Source organism: Xenopus tropicalis, chromosome 2 (assembly GCF_000004195.4).
Source record: "Xenopus tropicalis strain Nigerian chromosome 2, UCB_Xtro_10.0, whole genome shotgun sequence".
Classification (NCBI taxonomy): Eukaryota; Metazoa; Chordata; class Amphibia; order Anura; family Pipidae; genus Xenopus; species Xenopus tropicalis.
The window spans coordinates 148,716,770-148,739,343 of NC_030678.2; the positions used below are offsets into that span (position 1 = coordinate 148,716,770).

The 22,574-nt window shown below is 42.5% G+C and overlaps 2 protein-coding genes across 3 annotated transcripts in view; both read left to right on the plus strand.

Annotated features, from left to right (window-relative positions):
• The window catches only part of asic1 (acid sensing ion channel subunit 1), a 166,894-nt gene that overhangs the window by 103,538 nt on the left and 40,782 nt on the right, over positions 1-22,574 (plus strand). The gene's annotated exons all lie outside the window — the stretch shown is intronic.
• Positions 10,240-11,404, plus strand: LOC116408890 (acid-sensing ion channel 4-A-like). Its single transcript, XM_031897215.1, has one exon. The coding sequence runs from the start codon at positions 10,767-10,769 to the stop codon at positions 11,400-11,402; it is 636 nt and encodes a 211-aa protein (XP_031753075.1). The 5' UTR covers positions 10,240-10,766; the 3' UTR covers positions 11,403-11,404.

Consider the following 22,574-nt stretch of genomic DNA (forward strand, 5'->3'; position numbering starts at 1 on the left):
GAGGCAGCCGGTCCTATGCATCCAGCATCACAAGCATCTATTCCTTAATAAATCCAGATCACTTGGCACAGTTATGAATGAAATGAATTCGATTCTGTTCTTCATTTCTTTCCTATGAAACAGATTTGGAATTGTTTGAATGAGACCCTGTTCTGAATTGGTGGGCCCTAATTTTCAATGGAGTCATAAAAAATATTGAAAGAGAATGTAAAAAGTGTAAATGAAATAACAAGCCTTTCCCCTCTGCCTTTTTCTGTTTTTTTTTTTATATATATGTGCCAGTTTAACATGGGCTCCCTTGTCCTTATCAGGCAGGATATCAGAGGCAAACGCTTGGAGACTTTACTAAAACAAATATTTTTCTTTTGACTTAGAATAAACTTATTTCCATGAATGCCGGACATTTGCTAAAAAATCTGAACTAAAAAAAGATGTGCGGAAAAAATGCCTTGAAAATTCGAGAAACCTTTAAAAATTTGTAGTAAAGAAAGATTTTCCATGGAAAGGAAGGGATATCTGCCATTGACTTCTACATGATCTTGACAAGTTTTAGATGGAGTATTTTCGGATTTGGAATTGTCACAGTTTTGTCACATCAGTATGTCAATCAGTCGTGACTTTTCTTTTTTGAAGTGTGTTGCAAAAAAATCAATAATTGCTTGGGTACCCTTGTCCTTATGAGGCAGGATATCGGAGGCAAACGCTTGGGCACTAGGGGTAGGCAGGAGAGGCACCTGCCTTGGGCACAACAGTGGGGGGTGCTAGGTAGCTACCTCTCCTGCCTGCCCCTAGTCCTGGATGTCTTGCCCCTGCCCCTGATGCTTATTTCTTCACTGTCCTTTACACGCCCCCCAGTTGTGTTGCACGTGTGCACGTGGGGGGTGCGCGTGTGCACGGGGAGGGGCGAGGTCGGGTTGCCTAGGGTGCCTGACTGGCTTGGGCCACCACTGGACACCCTTCTCCTTATCAGACAGAAAAGTAGAAAACAGACGTATATTTTCCAGCAGATGGGGATAAGGAATTTCTGTTGCACTCTTCACATGCTTTTTGCAAGTTTGTAACCTATGATGGGCAGGAGGCATAGAAATTGTTATTTTGGGCGGTTGAGTAAGATGAAGGGTCATATTCATTCACTTCTTTTTAGATTGAGAGCATTTACCTAAATATCTGTGAATGTGGTTTATGCTGTTGAATATCTAAGCGTGTGTTATTTGCCCTTTTTATCTGTCATGTGTTGCACAGACACTGTTTACTGCTCACATTTTTCCCCTTTAGATGCTTGTAAAGTTCTGCCAGCCCTTCAGCTGTAGAAGATGAGGTCTAGTGGGTATTATGCGAGACGTGCTGTCTGTAGCACCTGAAGGGATGGCTTCTCGGGCTGATTCGGACCTTAATGTTCATCTCGCTCAGACCAGAAATAGCCTCAAACTTCCCTTGCAACAAACAATCCATTTGGAGAGGGACATGTTAATAAAATCTAGAAGCAGACTAAAGTGAAATAGCTGAGGCTAAGATTACAGTAATCAACAATTCTGTGCTGCTCTTAAACCAGCATGGGCAGTCTGCAACTCCCAGCATCCCCTGGCGGCTTATTGCTCTTCTAAAACCAGTAGCTACTAGATTTACTGAATGTGTGTCTGGGCGCCCATGTCAGTTCATTTACTTTATTATTTCCTGGTATTTATATAGCACCGACACATTTCCACAGCACTTTACAGATTCACATCAGTTCTTGCTCCCAGTGGAGCTTACAATCTAAGGTCCCTATAACAGTCACACAGACTATGGTTAGTTTAGTCACATGCCAGTTAACCTGTCTGAATGTTTTCAAAGTGGAGGGTGGGAAGAAATGGGAGAACCTGGAGGAAACCCACGCAGACCTGGGCAGAACAAACAAACTCCTTGCAGAAAGTGCCCGGCTGGGATTGAACTCAGGACATCAGTGCTGCAAGGCAGAAATGCCACCCACTGTGCCACTGTATTAAGCAGGCTGGTGGGGGCTGTGTGTGTTTGTGTGTAATTTTGTGTAGTAGGTTTGCCACCTTTCGTCTTCTAAAACCATTTGCCATGATGTGGCAATTGGAGGTTGGCTGATCATTTTTGTCAATCAAGAATAATCCGGTCCAGATTTCCTAATTTGGAAAACTGGGCAGGCAGTTTTGACCCAGACTGCCTTTCCGAAAGCTGGGCTCTCCGGGGTTAAACCAGACAGGTTGTACCCATAGTGTGTCTGTGTGTGTGTAGGTGTGCTTGTTTATATCTGTGTGTGTATCTGTGTGGGTGGGGTATTTGTCTGCTTGTGTGTCTGTTTGTATGGGCATAATCCAAAATCTTTTAGACGGATTTTTCCATCTGTTCACCAGGTATTGGACTAATGATCAGCTAAGGAGAGCAGTGGGGGTGTGGGGGGCTACTGCCTCAGGCCCCATAAAGTCAGCAAAACAAAAGCAAATGCCTAGTGGCTGAAATGGAGAGTTGGTTGGTGTCACTAAATCTTTATAGAAATGGCCCAGCATATCAGTTTAATTTATTTCACCTATGGTTAAAGCACCTACCATCTATCTGTGTGCCTTTATCTGTATGTACTATCTGTATGTACTATCTGTATGTACTATCTGCAGTGTCGGACTGGCCCACCAGGATACCAGGAAAACTCCCGGTGGGCCCAGGTGTCAGTGGGCCCTCCTGCTCCTGACCATTTGGCCTGTTTCATGGTTATTCCCTATTTCTGAATGGGAAGAAAGAGGAGAAATAGATGGAAGAATAAATGCTAGTATGTAAATAAAAGAGACTAGGAGAATAAAGAGGTTGGGTGAGCAAAGGAGGAAAAATAGTTTGGAACATTGGCCTAGGGTCTAAGGTTTTCTGGTAGGTCCCTTGGGTCTCAGCCTGACACTGACTATCTGTACCCATGTAAAGCTGTCAGTGATGCCAGTTTGGAACCCAATGGAATTATCCAGCTCAGTATGCAATGCTGCTCACACACACTTAGCCAACCCTTTCCCATATAAATGCCACGTCCTTCACATTGCCAAGTACATCTTAGAAAACTCAACTGTAAAATATTTAAACACTCAAAAAAAAAAAATCTTTCCTGTTCCATTTTGTTTCTGGCTGTTTGTTAAGTAGCGGCCCGGTGTTGGGCAGAGCTGAAAGTGGAGGCCATTATCTCCATGCCTGACATACCTCACTGCTTAATGTACAGAGCTTTGCCAGTAAAACTCCCGAGAGCCCGGAAACATCTGATATCAGAGGCCAGTCAAGTGAAACCGTGAAAGCAAAGCTCATGAATTATTATGCCAGTGAGTAGCAGGGAGCAGAATGATTGCTGGCAAGCTGCATCACGGAGCCTGTGTAACCCACTGCTACAGCACCGGCCCTTATAATGGCTCTGTAGGCAGAGGACTCTTTATGTGCCAAATCACATTTTGTACTTAAATGAAGGATCACGGCCTCTATTCTAATCATTCACACAAGCCATCTGGCTGGCTGGACTGCTACTGTTATTCTGAAATCAGAACCTTCAGAACCCAGGTTGAATATTCTGCTGGTGTACAGAAGAGTCCAGCTGCCAACAGTCACAGAGGCCTGCTGCCTTCCCTCATTGCCTTCTTTTACTGGTTGGATGCTTTAGAAAGCTGTTGGGTGGATGGTGGGGGAGCTACATTTCCCCCCAAGGGCCTCAATAATGATTATGATTTATATTTGCTTTTGTGAAATGTTTATAATTCTGCATGTTGTACAGGTCCCCCGAGGTTTATATCTGCTGTGAGCAACAGCGAGTTCTGGCTTAGTATGTTACTGTATCGGCTGGCTGGTATCATGCTTGTTCTGCTGTCTCTTTCTCTAAAGCTCCACATCAAACCTAAATGTCCCTCTTGTCTATGTGCTCATGTCCTACCCCGACTGTCTCTACATACTTTGGTGAATTTAGGCCCAGACTGACAATCTGTGGGTTCTGGCAAATACCAGAGGGGCTGCTGTAAGATGCCATAGATAATCACTATTTATTTGGTCTGTGGGGGCTGTTTGGGCCTGTGTGTACTTGAAATGCCAGGGTCTATTTTGAATCCTTCTTTTTCATTTGTTTTGTGATCTCTTTTCCCTTTTATTCCAAGTGCCTGAAATCATAAATAGAAGAATGCAACCTTTAAAAATAAAGTTTTGGGCAAAAATCCTTAACAAAAAAACTTAACCAAATGTACTTACACAGGGTAATTTCCTGAGAACTTTCATGATTTACATTATGTTTTTAATATTTAACAGGTTCTGAGATGTTAGCAGTTTTAGGCTGCTACTGCCAGGTTTTTGTCTCAACTGTTCTCACAGAAAGTTAGGCTTAAGTGACTATAACCTGTAACCTGTTCTTAGGGGCCCGCATTTACCCGCATATACCCTAACATTTCCCTTGACCCAAACCTCCCGGTGACACCACAGAGACGCCTGCCACCAACTTCACCTAGAGGGTTAATGCAGCAGGTCTGGCAATACCAGCATCTGGACCCAACACCAGTCTGAACCAGCAACCCTGTCTTGTGACCTCAGCTGCCCAATCCGCAGGTCCCATCGGTACCAGAGACTCCTGTGCATCACTGTTTCTGACCATCAAAATAAGCTGAAGGCCTGGTATTCACTGTGGGCAACAGTATATCAGGAACCACTAAAATAGAAAATTAATATAAATTGCAAATGTCTCAGAGGAGCATCCTGAGTACATTTACATCAGATTATTCATTTTTTTTGGATTATGCCTACCAATGGGGCAGACTGACAGCGTCTATAGCAAAATACAAACTCAGACTGGAGACTTGAGAGGGGTACAAATATATGGACCGCCTCCCCAACCCCAGCTGCCCTGACAAATATCATAGCTTGAAAAAGAACCAGGAAACACCTGTGATTCTCTCTAATAAATGGTCCCCAGTACGAAGTGGTGGTGTGAGCCAATTGCATGGCGATGTATGGCGGATTTAGGGGTACAATGCAACATAACGCTGATACTATTTGTTCCCTGTCAAATCCTTTATAAACAAAATTATTTATTGATCTGGGTTTTATTGCATAGACCATAATAAAGTCATGACTAAAAGATTCAGAATCAAATCAGCTGTCTCATTGTGATTTTACCTGGATGATTGATATGATTTTCGGCAGATCCTTAGCGCACGGCTTGGTTGCTAATGCAGTCAGCGGCAGAGCTTGTGTGGGATATCGCAAATCAATATGTCAATCTGACAAGCATTTATTTAAATTGCATCTGTTTCAGGGATCACACAGGAACATCTCGGGCAGGATTTGCCAATTTGTACTTGTGCTGGGTAAGGGGGGGGGGTGATGGTTTAGTAAACCCCTGCCCTGTTCCTACATGGTATCTGTGTGTGCCAGGAGCTCTCTCTGCACACCCCTGAGGTGCCATTAGGTGGCTATAAGCATGGCTGTTCTGCAGCTCTGGCAGTTTTATTATTGTGCTTGTTAGGGGGTCTGGGCAGGTAAAGCAAAGGCTGGGTGCCACTTTCCTATCTCAGGGATGAAGATGCTCAGTCTGTGTGCCTATAAAAGCTGCCAGGCTCCTGGGGGAGAAGCCGCTCGGGTGCGCCAGGCACTTCTCATTTGTTCTGGTGCTGACTCAGGCACTTTGTGAGCATGTAACCGAGAGGGAAGGGGGAGGCAGGTACATTTCATTTGGTGCTACAGCAATCTCAGCCTTGGGATTCAGCCTGTTAACCCTTCCCTGCACCGGGGCTTATTGAAGGGTAGGGCGGCTGTTTGCCTGTGGTTCTGGAAGCAGCACGAAAGCCACTCTGGATAGGACAGGGGTGCCAGCGGCTGCTGGGAGACACTATGCACACTATGCATGTTTCATTTACTATCTTGCTGCATAGAGCACACTGGCACTTTAACTATAATATCACCCAGAGTCTTAGTTTAAAATTGGCACAACTTTGTTAGAACCATATATATATATATAAATATATGATACAGTCACACTGAGAAGCAGCAGCTTGCTGTAAGGCCCGTCTCTCCTAGCAACCCGCCGAATTCCCAGCCAGTGAAATTCTATTCCTACAAAAAAATGGTTTAGTCCAACCCCCCCCCACCTGCACTTACAGTTTTTTATAATGAATAATATCAGTTTCTTTGGTAAGATTGACATTTTCATGACTGCACTGCTCCCTGGAGGATACATGGGAATAGAATCTGTACAGACTGCATTTCAGCATTGATTCTCATCAACAGAAAGGCCTAACTAGTCCTCTCTCTAATAGCACCGGCGCTTCTCCCATCATCCCACTCACCTTCATTCTGACACACAGGATACTCCCATGCAATTAGATACCTTCATTCCTACTTACAGGGCTGGATTAGCAATGCGCTGAAGGCACCTTTGCAAAAAATAGGCCCATCATTAGGCTCAAGTAAGGTTTATGTAGTAAAATGAACTAACTTTGCTATCGTGCAGTAGCCTACAGCAACCAATTTAATTACTAATACCTATTTTAAAGTAAACATCTTATTGCAAGATATTGCACCTGGAAGTGGTAGCTCTAGAATTCCTCTGTGTCCATAGACACATTATCATTATTATTATTATCCTTTCTTACATATGGTGACCACCATTATCTCTGCCATGGGAAATATGCCATAAGGCTGAGACTGAGAGTCAACATATTACCCGACATTTCAAGTACACAGAGGCCCAAACAGCCCCCCACCAGCCCAATAAATAGTGACTGTCTGTGGCATCTTACAGCAGCCCCTCTGGCATTTGCCAGGATTTACTTAATGCCAGTCCGGGCCTGAATGCCATTCAAGTGAGTGGTAGGCAGCATGGATGGTAGCAGGCCCTTCTCTTTAGGAGTAATTCTGCCACTGGAGACAATGCTACATATGCTTTGAGCATTAAACCCTGCATAGTGCAGGTAATATATCTGTATTATTGTTTTACTATACTGGACCAATGCTGTTGGGTAAGTTATTTGTTTTGCTATTTTTGTATTAACATTTGTGTTTTTCTCATTGTCGGAGCGACAATTGAAGGTGCGCCCATAGCAAGATTGGTACTGAACTCTGTGCTTATCCCAGTGTGTGGCGGCTACTGAAAGTGTGCCTATAGCAAGGCGCACAAATATAGATGCATTTCGCTTCCCTGCAGGCCGTCTCTGCAAAACGACATCACTATGCATTTATAGTATGGTTTTATTATGTTCTTCTGGAGAATAAACCCATTACTATTTTCAGTCACAGTCCCAGCGAGTCCCTTAATCCGGCTCTTCCTGACTAAGAAGCCATTCTTTCCTACCAGACAGATTTCTGTCATAAATCAGGCACATAAATCCCCCACCCACAGAAGCTTCTTTTTTGATTTAGAAATATTCGCTCCATCGCGGCATTGATTTCTTTTCAGTTTGAATGAATCTTACTCAATTTGACTAAGTCGCAGTCTTTACCCATATCTTACAATAATACCTTGAATAATGTAATAACCAATTCATTTGCCGCAAAGAGAGAAACTTGGGAAAACATGTTTTTTTCAAAACCCATCAGTTAATAGAGCTTCTCCAGCAGAATCCTGCATTGGAATACGTTTTTTAAAAACAGGAACAGATTTTTTAATATTTAATTTTGAAATTTCACATGAAGCTAGCCATATTCTTCATTTCCCAGGGTGCCACAGCCATGTGACCTGTGCTCTGATAAACTTCAGTCACACTTTACTGCTGCGCTGCAAGTTGGAGTGATATCAGCCCCCCCCCAGCAGCCGATCAGCAGAACAATGGGAAGGGAGCAAGATAGCAGCTCCCAGTAGGTATCAGAATAGCGCTCAATAGTAAGAAATCCAAGTCCAGCTTGGGACTCCTCCAGCTACATGGGAGTAGGAGAAACAATAGGTTACCTGAAAGCAGTTCTAATGTGTAGCACTGCCTCCTTCTGAAAGCTCAGACTCACAATGCACTGAGATGGCGCCTACTCACTAATATTACAGATAAAAAAATATATATTTGTTGGTTCAAGAATAAAATTTGAAATGGTAGAGTAAATTATTTACTATGTAAACAGTGTGATTTGGAATTAAAAAGTACACCATAAAAATCATGACAGAATCCCATTAAACTCTAGTTGACAGGTGCAGCCTGTGAAGCCCATAGCCCCTGGGTACAACATTTTCAAAAAGAACTGGATTGAAAGTTAATCCCTTATATTATACATCACCATGGGAACAGAAACCCAATGTTTCAGTCCAAGCCTGCTGAGACTGGACCCTGTTCCTACATAGCTGGAATACATGGGTTTAGTTCATATTCAAGCTGAGAGACCCCGCCTGTGTGGTTAAATTGATCTATATATACCCGATCTGCCTGACTAATTTAATTGCTTTTTATGAAGTGTTGAGCATTTTTTTTTGAAAGGGTTAAGCGTGATGGACTTTGGTCTTTTTTTAACCCAACTTAACTATGTAACTATGTACTTACACAAAGTTCTTTGTTTCATGTACACTATGTAGTTTGTGGGCTTTGCGCTGTAGGGAATAGTAAAAAGTATTTCTCGTGTTCTGCAAGTTGTCTGTTGCAAGATGTGGATGTGGAAATACAACAAAAGGTATGTTGTTTTACCCATGACCCTTTAGGGTATTTATATGTAGCTTAATGTGCCTATGTATAGTCATGGTACCAGCTGGAAGCAAAGCGACTTCAGGATAAACTCCAAGACAAAAGAAGTAGCCAGTACTTATTTGGGGCTCTGGACCACCATAGACTGGATCTGGGGTTTTTACACTTATTCACAATAGATGCAAACACTTATCTCTGCAAAAAATTGCAGCTAAGTGTATGGACAGACTCAGGTAAGTATTTGCTTATTCAGCTTCAGTCTTCACCAAAAGAATACAGTCTCAGCACATAGCACCCAGAAAGGAACCGGGAGACTTTGGTACAGGTAAACAACATGATGTTTCTCTAAAAGCTTGTGTAATTGGGGGTTAGAGATATACAATGAATATATCTTGTTCACCCGGACAACTGGCCTCTGGGTATTAAGTATAGGAGCACGCGGGGCAGATGATCCGCTTTTCTCAGACTGCATTTTGTAAGCGGTCAGTGTTGTAACTATATGGTGCCATTTTGCAAGATTCAGCCCAATCTTCAATAATAAGTCAAAACACAAATCCTTTATGTTATGGGGACAAATTAGAGCAAATTAGAGTTCATATTTGGATCAGTATTGAGTCAATATTGAGTATTCTCTATCCAGAGTGATCCAGTTACTGTACATTTGGTGCAAATCTGCTGTTTTGCTCTGCTCTTGTGTGAAGCTGCCCCAGCCCAGTGCCAGAAAGCTTGATGGGAACACTGGTGATACACTTTCTGGCTCTCAGTAAATCCCACATAGTGAAGATTACTATGTGGCACCATTGATTTACTGCTGCATAGAGGCAGTATCAGTGTTCTGCTTGTGATGCCAAGGGTAGGTTTTCGTTTCTTAAAAGGCACCAGGTCTCCTTCTTCTAAACTTTAAGTTTAAGTCAGTGATGTAGTGGTCTTTTATGAAGAACAGAAACTGGCGAAGCAACCATGTAGAACCTTGCAGGAATTTATCCCCAGTGACTCCAAAGGTCAAATGCTTACTAATTTGCAATGAGCAGTGTGGCAAATATGTGTATTTCCTATTCCTGAGCGTCAGTACTCTGGGTAGTACCTTGAGCCCCATTTTCTACAGTGAAATGAGATTGCTGTGCATCATTTCCTCTCCAGTTTACTCTCTCCATCATTTTTACATCCGTTCCCCACTGAGCAAGCATTGTTGACCCATGCTTAGCACATCATTGACTGAGACATATCCCCACAGCCCATGCAATGATACATCTGCATCCAAGTAAATAAATCACTTCTAGTTCAGCACTGTTTCACCTGTTCTTCTGCGCCCGACTGTACTACCATGTAATATTTCCCATATTTATTTTTTTTCTCAGTCTCTTTTTTGGTCAGTTTGCAAAATGGTTTTAATAATGGCATTTCTGCAGGATCTTATCTCCCCTTACATGCATACTCCTCACTGTCTTAGATGCTGAGATTTAAGTTTACTAATGCAGCAGTAGAGCTGTGATTTGATCAGTCCCCTGAGTCTATGTAAAATGACCCATAGGACCTTCACAACATACTGTAATTGCTGCCTGATGGAAAAAGAGGGGAAAGCGAATCACTTGTCCTTGTTGTTTGGCTCATGATCCCTTTAAGCCTCAGATTAGAAGGGTAATGTTGTTTAAGCCTCAGACGGAAACAGGACTGGTACCGAAGGAGCAAATATCCAAGTCACTTTGGCACTTCCATCTTCTGCTTCTTTTTCTGCCCTTGCCACTACAGCCTGGCGTTCTACCTCCTGTTTTGCTGGGATCTTCATATATTATTTATAAACAGACTATCGGATCACTTTGCTGCCTCTGGCAGAGTGAAAGCTCTACTGGAATCGCTCACAGTAAGTTATATGACTCCCACCTTTACTAAAACCACCCAGTGTACAATTCTTTAAAGCCGTAAGTGGACAAGGCACAGCTTTGTGTAGATATGGAATAGAGATTGTAAAGTTGGGAAGAGATCATCGCTTCAGGGCAAGCATTCCTGACGAGTATTAGAGATTGGTTTGGCAATGATATTGATCAGAACTGCTAAGGAACCTTCTGAGATTGGTTTTTATTAGTTAATCTCCTATTCTTTAGTGGTATAGACAACTGGAAATTTGATAAATGCTGCACACAGATCAAACGTTACAGAATGCCAATACAGATCTTTTGCACATTGTCTTTTTCCACGGAAAGGGAGCCTAGAAATAGGAACATCTGTGGAATCAATTCCGAAGAGATTGAGCTGGTGGAGAAGGACTATTTTATTGCCACAGAGCCTGCTGCCTTTGCCAGCAACTGCACTCTTCATGGACTAAACCACATAGTCACAGAGGGAGCATGGGGACCACGCCGCGTGATCTGGACTGTATCATTTTTACTTTCTCTCTCTTTGTTCCTTTCCCAGGTGTGGGAAAGGGTTGCTTATTACAAAACATATCCCCGACTTACTGCTATTGATGAGATGGTTGCAAAAAGAATGTTTTTTCCAGCAGTAACATTTTGTAACTGCAATCGCTTTCGACCCTCTCAACTTTCCGCTGATGAGCTGCTTTACCTGGCTCCTCTTATAGGTGCCCCAGAGGATGGAGAAGCAACATTTACTCAGACTCCAAGTGACTCCAAGTATGACTTGTATGAGATCACAGACCGCACTTCCCATCAGCTTAGTGACATGATGCTGGAGTGTCGGTACCAAGGAGCGGAATGTGATGCTGATGACTTTATTCCGGTAAGAGAGATTTGGGCTTTGAAAGCCCTCTATAAAATACAAAATACATCTCTATAAAATCGCCATGTATTTTGGAATAGAAGCAAACAGTATCCTACAGCTTATGGCTATATGAAAATATACAATCTGGTCACTAGATCCTCTTGGCATCTTCACTTCCACCCTGCCTGCCTTATTCAGAGATTTGCCAGTCATCTTGTAAGGGAACAAGGGGGTCTTCCAAACCATCAATGCTTCTATCTATATGTTGCTAGAGTTAGCATTGAGGTTTCATGCTACAAAATGTTTGTTTCTCTTGCATTGTTGCAGGTTTATAGAGGCTTTCCTTCTTTTCATTACATACTTTTCTCTGGATGAAAAAGTTTAATTATTTTATGAAAATAAAGAACAATGAAAATATTTTGTGAAAATAATTAAAGTTTAGAATAACATATTTGTTGACTGTGGGCCTAAAGTATGAATTCAAAAAAATATATTATATTTTCATTTTTTAAGTATAAAACATGATATTTAAAGCAAAACTCTCATAAAAATTCTAATTAGATTTGAATATATAGTAGTTGATCTGTCTCTCTACATGCAGGGGTTGGAGTCAGATTTTGACAGGTAGGTCAGGTACAGTGGTGTGTGGTTCCTTTGTCTATACAATGTATTGGAGCTAACTGACTTAAAATAACTGACTCCAACACAAAGCTGTATGTAGATAGTGCTGAGAGGAAGATAGTGAAGAGCAACTTAATTATTTCAGAAATAGTAGAAATATTTTTTACTGATTTTATTTAGAAAGTTGCTTATTTTTACAAAATGAAGCTTATATTACATGTGATTATTCAGTCTAAGCTAGCTTTTTCACATTTTTTGCAAACAGAAATGGTATAGGAATGAATATGCTATATTTTGTAGGGTATTTGTTTAAAGCACTGCTGAAGGATATGTGTAAAAAAATAACCAGTATGTTAGTCTGTGTGACATCAATTTTCATAACAGTCTTTCATAAAGATAAAAATCAAAATAAAATTTAGTATATTTGCTTATGGGCACGTGGTGAGCTTTTGGGTGTTTGTTTGTACTCAGGAAAACTGAGAAGGAGCACTCATCTTCCAAGGAAAGTCAGCCCGTGGGCTAAATTCCTCTAGGAATGTTATACCGGAAATCAAGATGAAGATGAGGATAAACAGATAAACGAGATAAAATTGCCATTGCATGGAGCAAATAATGAAGCCAATAAATTGTACCACAGTAAATTATTAATAGCAAGAGAGTTTAGCCAAGAACTACACATGTCACCTAGGAAAGGGGTCAAAATCAATCGGGAGTTGGGGCTGTGCCAAAGCAAAAATATCAGTCATCACTTGTCAAGGTGTTCTACAGATCTCTAGCGGGCTACGTGACTGATACCCTAAGTATTATTACACACAATAAGGGTAAATGTTACATGTATCATAGATATCGTAGCTTTATGGGGCATAAACTCCTGCTGCAAAGAAAAACCTGGCCATAGAATTGCTCTTGAAGTATTTAGCAGAGGTTGGTTACACACAACACAATATGGGCCTTTCAAGCTTTGTGTACATTGGATAATTATGGTACTAGTTGTGATCTGGATGTGCCAGTGTGAAGCAGATTTAAAGGACCTAAAGCACTGAATGGCAAAGCTATCACAAGATATTTGCTTGTGATCACAAATGAGCCCTAGAGCCACTAAAACATGTATTATGCTGTGTTGTGCAGTGGGCCTGAGCTTGTGTCCTAGAAGGTCAGGGTAAGGCTTGGCTACTTGGTACTTTAAAGAGGTGGTTCACATTCTGGTTATCTTTAGTGAAAAATTAGCAAATCTTTCGAAAGATCCACGAAACGGCAAAAATGTTGTGCGGGCAAAAAAATTGTTGCCCGTGACTACTATTTTTTTTATGCTTGTGTAAATTTTTGGATGTGCGTTGAATTTTTGCGTGGCAAATTTTTTCATGCGTTTTGCCATTGGCGGATTATTTTGCGAAACGCATGAAAAAATCTGCCACGAAAAAATTCAACGCACGTCCAAAAATTCGCTGTGAATCCATGCCTGGCGAAACATTTCATCACTTGTAGCCAAATATAAATAGTCGCGCAAATGAACGCACGCCATGTTAGCCATACACACCAATACTTGCGGAAAATTACTGTATTAAAAATGAACATTTCGCTGCAAACTGGCGGCTGCGTCACTCTAGGGGAAACACATACTTCAATAAATAACACTGTAAGTCCATATTTTATTGCAAAAAACTCATTTACTGTACTTTTCTATAATTTTTCACCTGCCTGTAGTAGGTGTTAATTTTCGCATAGCCGAATGCGATATTTAGCGCGCAAAAGTTATAGTGAATCATGCGATTGTATACTTTTCAGCGCGGAAATTAACGCATGCGGTAAAACTAGCGCGAGAAATACCGCATGCGAAAATGGCGATTTATCGCACGCGATAATACTATGGTGAATCGTTCGCAAATTATCGCGTCTTTTTTACCGCAAAAAAGTGTGCAATAATTTTTATCGCACTTTAGTGAATCAGGCCCTTAGTATGTTATAAATTGATCTATTCTTAGCAACTTTTCAGTTGGTCTCCTGTTTTTATTTTTTATAATTCTTAAATCTTTCCTTTCCAGCTTTCAAATGGGGGTCGCAGACCCAGCAGCCCAAAAATGATTGCTCTTTGAGGCTATGATTTTATTGTTATTGTTACCTTGTAATACTAATCTTTCTATTAAGGCCCCCCTTTATTCACATTGCTGTCTCTCTTTCAAACAACTGGCTGGCTGCTAGGTTCCCTGAATCAGTGGTACTGGCTGATACATTCAATAGCTTCAAGCTGGGGTTGGGTGGCTCTTTAGCAAGTGAGGGAATACAGGGGTATGGGGGATAGCTCTCAGTACAAGTGAGGGTATACAGGGGTATGGGAGATAGCTCTCAGTACAAGTGAGGGAATACAGGGGTATGGGGAGATAGCTCTCAGTACAAGTGAGGGAATACAGGGGTAGGGGGGATAGCTCTCAGTACAAGTGAGGGAATACAGGGTTATGGGAGATAGCTCTCAGTACAAGTGAGGGAATACAGGGTTATGGGAGATAGCTCTCAGTACAAGTGAGGGAATACAGGGGTAGGGGAGATAGCTCTCAGTACAAGTGAGGGAATACAGGGTTATGGGAGATAGCTCTCAGTACAAGTGAGGGAATACAGGGGTATGGGAGATTAGCTCTCAGTACAAGTGAGGGAATACGGGTTATGGGAGATAGCTCTCAGTACAAGTGAGGGAATACAGGGGGTAGGGGAGATAGCTCTCAGTACAAGTGAGGGAATACAGGGTTATGGGAGATAGCTCTCAGTACAAGTGAGGGAATACAGGGGTATGGAGATAGCTCTCAGTACAAGTGAGGGAATACAGGGGTATGGGAGATAGCTCTCAGTACAAGTGAGGGAATACAGGGTTATGGGAGATAGCTCTCAGTACAAGTGAGGGAATACAGGGGTATGGGAGATAGCTCTCAGTACAAGTGAGGGAATACAGGGTTATGGGAGATAGCTCTCAGTACAAGTGAGGAATACAGGGGTATGGGAGATAGCTCTCAGTACAAGTGAGGGAATACAGGGGTAGGGGAGATAGCTCTCAGTACAAAGTGAGGGAATACAGGGGTAGGGGAGATAGCTCTCAGTACAAGTGAGGGAATACAGGGGTAGGGGAGATAGCTCTCAGTACAAGTGAGGGAATACAGGGGTAGGGGAGATAGCTCTCAGTACAAGTGAGGGAATACAGGGGTATGGGAGATAGCTCTCAGTACAGTGAGGGATACAGGGGTAGGGGAGATAGCTCTCAGTACAAGTGAGGGAATACAGGGTTATGGGAGATAGCTCTCAGTACAAGTGAGGGAATACAGGGGTAGGGGAGATAGCTCTCAGTACAAGTGAGGGAATACAGGGTATGGGAGATAGCTGTCAGTACAAGTGAGGGAATACAGGGGTAGGGGAGATAGCTCTCAGTACAAGTGAGGGAATACAGGGGTAGGGGAGATAGCTCTCAGTACAAGTGAGGGAATACAGGGGTTATGGGAGATAGCTCTCAGTAACAAAGTGAGGGAATACAGGGGGAGGGAGATAGCTCTCAGTACAGTGAGGGAATACAGGGGGAGGGGAGATAGCTCTCAGTACAAGTGAGGGAATACAGGGGTATGGGAGATAGCTCTCAGTACAAGTGAGGGAATACAGGGTTATGGGAGATAGCTCTCAGTACAAGTGAGGAATACAGGGTTATGGGAGATAGCTCTCAGTACAAGTGAGGGAATACAGGGGTTATGGGAGATAGCTCTCAGTACAGTGAGGGAATACAGGGTTATGGAGATAGCTCTCAGTACAAGTGAGGGAATACAGGGGTTATGGGAGATAGCTCTCAGTACAAGTGAGGGAATACAGGGGTAGGGGAGATAGCTCTCAGTACAAGTGAGGGAATACAGGGGTAGGGGAGATAGCTCTCAGTACAAGTGAGGGAATACAGGGGTATGGGAGATAGCTCTCAGTACAAGTGAGGGAATACAGGGGTAGGGGAGATAGCTCTCAGTACAAGTGAGGGAATACAGGGGTAGGGGGGATAGCTCTCAGTACAAGTGAGGGAATACAGGGGTAGGGGAGATAGCTCTCAGTACAAGTGAGGGAATACAGGGGTAGGGGAGATAGCTCTCAGTACAAGTGAGGGAATACAGGGGTAGGGGAGATAGCTCTCAGTACAAGTGAGGGAATACAGGGTTATGGGAGATAGCTCTCAGTACAAGTGAGGGAATACAGGGTTATGGGAGATAGCTCTTAGTGTAAGTTCATCCAGGGACTGGTCCCCCTCTGAGGCAAATTGAAGAAGCTCCAGAGGGTTTTTGCCTTCCTCTGGATCAGCTAGCAGTTAGGCAGGTATATACTGTATAGGCATTATAGTTGAACGTGATGGATGTCTTTTTTTTTCAACCTAACTTACTGTGTTACTATGTAAACTGGATGCAAGCGACTACATACTAAAGGTTAATTTATAGGTGAACAACCTCTTTAAATGGCTTCTAAGCGTAAAGCTAATATATCTGTATGTGCCTCTATGTACTAGGGTTACAGCAGCTATTGCTAATAAGAATGCATGGCAGTGCCAAGCAGGAATGGCATGAGGCTAGATACATATTGACATCTTGCTGTGGAAATCAATACAAGGCTTCTTGTTTCATCTTTGAGATGTATATTGTGTTACTAAAATAAATGATTTCCTGCTTTGTTGCTCAGTCTTGCAACACTGATTGCCCAATGGAAGGTGCTATTCAAGAAGGGTACTTTAAGGGCTGATTGCAATTACATGTATTTATGTATAATTTAACCATCTGCCTAAGCTTTGATTTACAATAAATGCTGCATGAAATTCAAACTGCACCACTGAAAGGCATGGGGGGGGGGGGGGGTTCCCTATTATCTGCCTCCTGCTAGCAGAGCTAGGAATCATTAGCAGAATCAGGCATAACCCTGGAAATCTTCCATCTTGCTAACAGCTATTTATGTACTTGCCTCGCATGAACATGTCTAATTCTATTTAAAAACATTAATGACCTCTTCAGTCACAAGTGGCGGTAATGAGAGCAGTGCGTTACCCCAGCTCCGCGAAGAAATGTTTCCCATTATTTGGGCTTGGCAGTGCGGCCCAGTTCAACTTGTGAACCTGAAACTATCAGTTTATCATCTTTTACTTACAGCAAAAAAAAAAAAAAATCTATTATGAGAACTTGTGAACAAACACGTTCATGTGTATTTCGGGCTTTAGATATCGCTAAGTCGTTCCATGGCAAGTCAACAGCGAAAGGATTCATCGGGAGGCTGCTGCCAAATGAACTTACTGGTTTCCTTTCCAGCTCCATAATCACAGTCACAATGAGTTGCTATTGATTTTCTATAGATTTGCTTCATATTTAAAATGAAATGCCCTTTTAGTCAACCTTTTCCTTTGGATAAATTATCATTATTGTTATTTCATGTGGTTGACTTTACCTGATCCATGGCCAGGGGCCTATATGTCTTGTAGAGATGCCCAAAACTACAGCCTACTCTCAACTGTGTTCTACTCAGTGATTTACACCAGATCTACGTTCAGTTACTCTATGTTCTGCGGCTGTTCTGGGCCATTTGGACTCTATATTTGTCCAGTATACCCAGGACAAGATCATAGTAGAGAACCCCTTTTTAAAATATATTTCTTGTACCTCTTCTACTTTCAGATTGTAAGCTCCATACAGCAGGGCCCTATTTAACTCTTGTATTGGTTATGGGCTGTATGTAATATGTATAGTCAGTGTATAAATCCTTATGTCTTGCTCACTGGACCACTTGTGAAGCAGGAGTTAAAACCAAATGTTTATTTCATCTCAAGATGAAACACACCTGACGCATTTCGTACTCACATATGCAATCATACCAGTTACCGGATCCTTAAAAGACTACACTAGAACTTACATAATTTAAACTCTATTGTATGCAGTATATCCAGAACATAATATTTAAAATAAATTTCTCATACCCCTTCTACTTTTAGATTGTAACCTCCATTGAGCAGGGCCCTTTCTTAGCTCTTGTATTGGTTATCGGCTGTATTTTTGTATGAAATGGTCAGTGTATGTATATATACATACTGTATGTATGGTCATATATATCGGCTATATGTAATATGGATAGTCAGTGTATAAATTCTTATGCATCTTGCTCACTGGACCACTCACAAAGCAGGAATTAAAACCCATTGTTTGTTGCATCTGAAGATAAAACACACCTGACCCATTTCGTACGCACAATACGCACAATAAAACCAGTTACCAGATCCTTAACATTAAAAGACTAGACTGGAACTTACATCATTTAAATGTTAATGATCCGGTAACTGGTTTTATTGCCTATGATTAAGTATATGAGTATGAAATAAACATTTGGTTTTAATTCCTGCCTCGTGAGGTGTCCAGTATGTGAGCCAGTTAATAATTCTGCAGTGCTTTCCCCCTACTACTAGTGTGGGGTCTGGCACCCATACTACACTGACTTTGGTTTTCGTTACCTTCTCTATGCATAATATCTACGTACCCTGTGGAGTAAAGCAGTCCTCCTTAAAATGACTTGGGGTCAAGGTACCAGGGTCACAACAGAAAATCAGTGAGATTCTGTTTTGATTTAACAATGATATAACTGTGTTTTTAGTGCTGGAACTGGAAGTGAATGGTGGTAATTCTAAAGAGCAACCTGCTTACATATAAGTGGTCAGTGTATAAACCCATCTATGGTACTACTGCTCTAATAATATCATGTTGTAATAGTAATAAAAAAACTGATTTCATGTGTAGCTAAACCACCTTTCCTCCTGAAATCTCTAGAAGATGTTCCATAGGCCGTTCCAGGAACCAGAGTTGTAAATCTAAACCAGCATTTTATGTGATAAGTCTCATTTTAAAGTATTATGGCCCAATGTATGTATGTATACAGTGGAGGAAATAATTATTTGACCCCTCACTGATTTTGTAAGTTTGTCCAATGACAAAGAAATGAAAAGTCTCAGAACAGTATCATTTCAATGGTAGGTTTATTTTAACAGTGGCAGATAGCACATCAAAAGGAAAATCGAAAAAATAACTTTAAATAAAAGATAGCAACTGATTTGCATTTCATTGAGTGAAATAAGTTTTTGAACCCTCTAACAAAAAAAGACTTAATACTTAGTGGAAAAACCCTTGTTTGCAAGCACAGAGGTTAAACGTTTCTTGTAATTGATGACCAAGTTTGCGCACATTTTAGGAGGAATGTTGGTCCCACTCCTCTTTGCAGATCATCTCTAAATCCCTAAGGTTTCGAGGCTGTCTCTGTGCAACTCTGAGCTTGAGCTCCCTCCATAGGTTTTCTATTGGATTAAGGTCCGGAGACTGACTAGGCCACTCCATGACCTTAATGTGCTTCTTCTTGAGCCACTCCTTTGTTGCCTTTGCTGAATGTTTTGGGTCATTGTCGTGCTGGAACACCCATCCACGACCCATTTTCAGTTTCCTGGCAGAGGGAAGGAGGTTGTCGTTCAGGATTTCACGATACAAGGCTCCGTCCATTTTCCCGTTAATGCGAATAAGTTGTCCTGTGCCCTTAGCAGAAAAACACCCCCAAAGCAAAATGTTTTCACCCCCATGCTTGACGGTGGGGACGGTGTTTTGGGGGTCATAGGCAGCATTTTTCTTCCTCCAAACACAGCGAGTTGAGTTAATGCCAAAGAGCTCTATTTTGGTCTCATCAGACCACAGCACCTTCTCCCAGTCACTCACAGAATCATTCAGGTGTTCATTGGCAAACTTCAGACAGGCCTGCACATGTGCCTTCTTGAGCAGGGGGACCTTGCGAGCCCTGCAGGATTTTAATCCATTGCGGTGTAATGTGTTTCCAATGGTTTTCTTGGTGACTGTGGTCCCTGCTAATTTGAGGTCATTAACTAACTCCTCCCGTGTAGTTCTAGGATGCTTTTTCACCTTTCTCAGAATCATTGACACCCCACGAGGTGAGATCTTGCGTGGAGCCCCAGAGCGAGGTCGATTGATGGTCATTTTGTGCTCCTTCCATTTTCGAACAATCGCACCAACAGTTGTCACCTTCTCTCCCAGCTTCTTGCTAATGGTTTTGTAGCCCATTCCAGCCTTGTGCAGGTCTACAATTTTGTCTCTGACATCCTTGGACAGCTCTTTGGTCTTTCCCATGTTGGAGAGTTTGGAGTCTGCTTGATTGATTGATTCTGTGGACAGGTGTCTTTTATACAGGTGACTAGTTAAGACAGGTGTCCTTAATGAGGTTGACTAATTGAGTAGAAGTGTCTAACCACTCTGTGGGAGCCAGAACTCTTAATGGTTGGTAGGGGTTCAAAAACTTATTTCACTCAATGAAATGCAAATCAGTTGCTATCTTTTATTTAAAGTTATTTTTTCGATTTTCCTTTTGATGTGCTATCTGCCACTGTTAAAATAAACCTACCATTGAAATGATACTGTTCTGAGACTTTTCATTTCTTTGTCATTGGACAAACTTACAAAATCAGTGAGGGGTCAAATAATTATTTCCTCCACTGTATATGTAAGTATAACTTTATTTATAAAGCGCCACAAGGGTACGCAGCGCTGTACAATCTTACAATATACAAAATTACACACACAGAGAGGAAAAGTGTTATAATAAATCAATAAATAAGTAAAAATACTAAGGGAGTAAGTACCATGTGGTATGAGACACAGTAGGAAGGAGGTCCCTGCCCCATAGAGCTTACAATCTAAGTGGTTGGGTAACATACAGGCACAAATTGGAAGGTCTTTACTTGAAATCCCAGCCATAAAGTAAAGTATGGACTGTTATAGTTATAACAAAGTATATGATGCTCTTTAAACCTTTTCAAGAGTAAAGCAAAATGTTTTGTACATTTTTATCACTTTACACAACATGACGCTATTTTCAAGCAAACAACAATTCTCTTTAACTGAAATAAGAGCAGAACTATAGCTTTTTAAGTCTGATAAATATTGAAGCTGTAATATTCTATGATGTGACTGATATTATGGTGAAAGAAGATGATGGGCAGTAGGCGGGGACCCTAGCTTGTGTATCATTTAGAACAGTGCTGTCCAACTGGCGGCCCCCGGCCCCCCTCTGTGTGGCCCCCCACCTGTCTGGCTGCTTTGATGGCTTACCTTTGTGTAAGCTTTAAATTGTATCAGTACAGCCCCCCTGCATGGTTAACACCTCAGATTCAGGCTGTAAACGCCCTGTATTGTTTAAAAATGTAATCCCCTGTGTTGTTCACACCTTTTAATCTCTGCATTATTCACCCCCTGCAGTGTTCACACCTCAGACACTAAAAAGTTTTTTAATATATAGTTATTGTGCAGACTGTAGGGGCAGTGCCAGCATTGCGTCACTGTAGGCTGCCTGTGTGTGCCATACTCTGCCTGCCCTATGCTGCCTGTATGTGCCATACACACAGGCAGGGTAGGGCAGGCAGAGTATGGCACACACAGGCAGGGTAGGGCAGGCAGAGTATGGCACACACAGGCAGGGTAGGGAAGGCAGAGTATGACACACACAGGCAGGGTAGGGAAGGCAGAGTATGGCACACACAGGCAGGGTAGGGAAGGCAGAGAATGGCACACACAGGCAGGGTAGGGAAGGCAGAGAATGGCACACACAGACAGGGTAGGGAAGGCAGAGTATGGCACACACAGGCAGGGTAGGGAAGGCAGAGAATGGCACACACAGGCAGTATAGGACAGGCAGAGTATGGCACACACAGGCAGGGTAGGGAAGAAAGAGTAGGGCACATACAGGCAGGGTAGGGAAGGCAGAGTATGGCACACACAGGTAGGGTAGGGAAGGCAGAGAATGCAGGCCCGGATTTGTGGAGAGGCCACAAAGGCCCGGGCCTAGGGCGGACCTCTCCCCACTGCTCCGTATGGGAGTTAAAAAGAGCGTTCGCGCATGCGCAGTGGGGGCGCGTTCGCGCATGCGCACCGGGGTGCGCGTTCGCGCATGCGCATGGGGGACTCCCACAGGGGCGGCCTCGGGGCGCACCGGAGAGAAATCCGGCCCTGAGAGAATGGCACACACAGGCAGTATAGGACAGGCAGAGTATGGCACACACAGGCAGGGTAGGGAAGGCAGAGTATGGCAGGTTTTTGCTGTACTACCACCATTAATATGGCTATGGTCATGGGATAACATGGGTGTGGTTTCAAGTGGGTGTGGTTTTAAAAAGGGGAGTGGGCCAAAACTAGCTTCCATTATCAGCCCTCTACCATGGAGGCCGGAAAAATTCCGGCCCTCGGTACCACAGAAGTTGGACAGCACTGATTTAGAACATACAAGCTGGGCAGCACCGGTGGCTGCAAGAAGTTATGGACCTGACAGCCCTGATTCTGCCCTTTTGCTAGAGTGTAACTGGTACAGAGGTGCAGTAGCGGCACTGGAAGGGTTTGACACAACTCTGTAGTGTGTCAGTTCTAAGGCAGTAATCTGCGCTAAAGCATAAAGCCATTTATTAACATTATACCTGAGAAATGTGCTATTAACCCTTATATGGGAACAAGTAACATAGTAACATAGTAAGTTGGGTTGAAAAAAGACATACGTCCATCAAGTTCAACCATAATGCCTATATATAACCTGCCTAACTACTAGTTGATC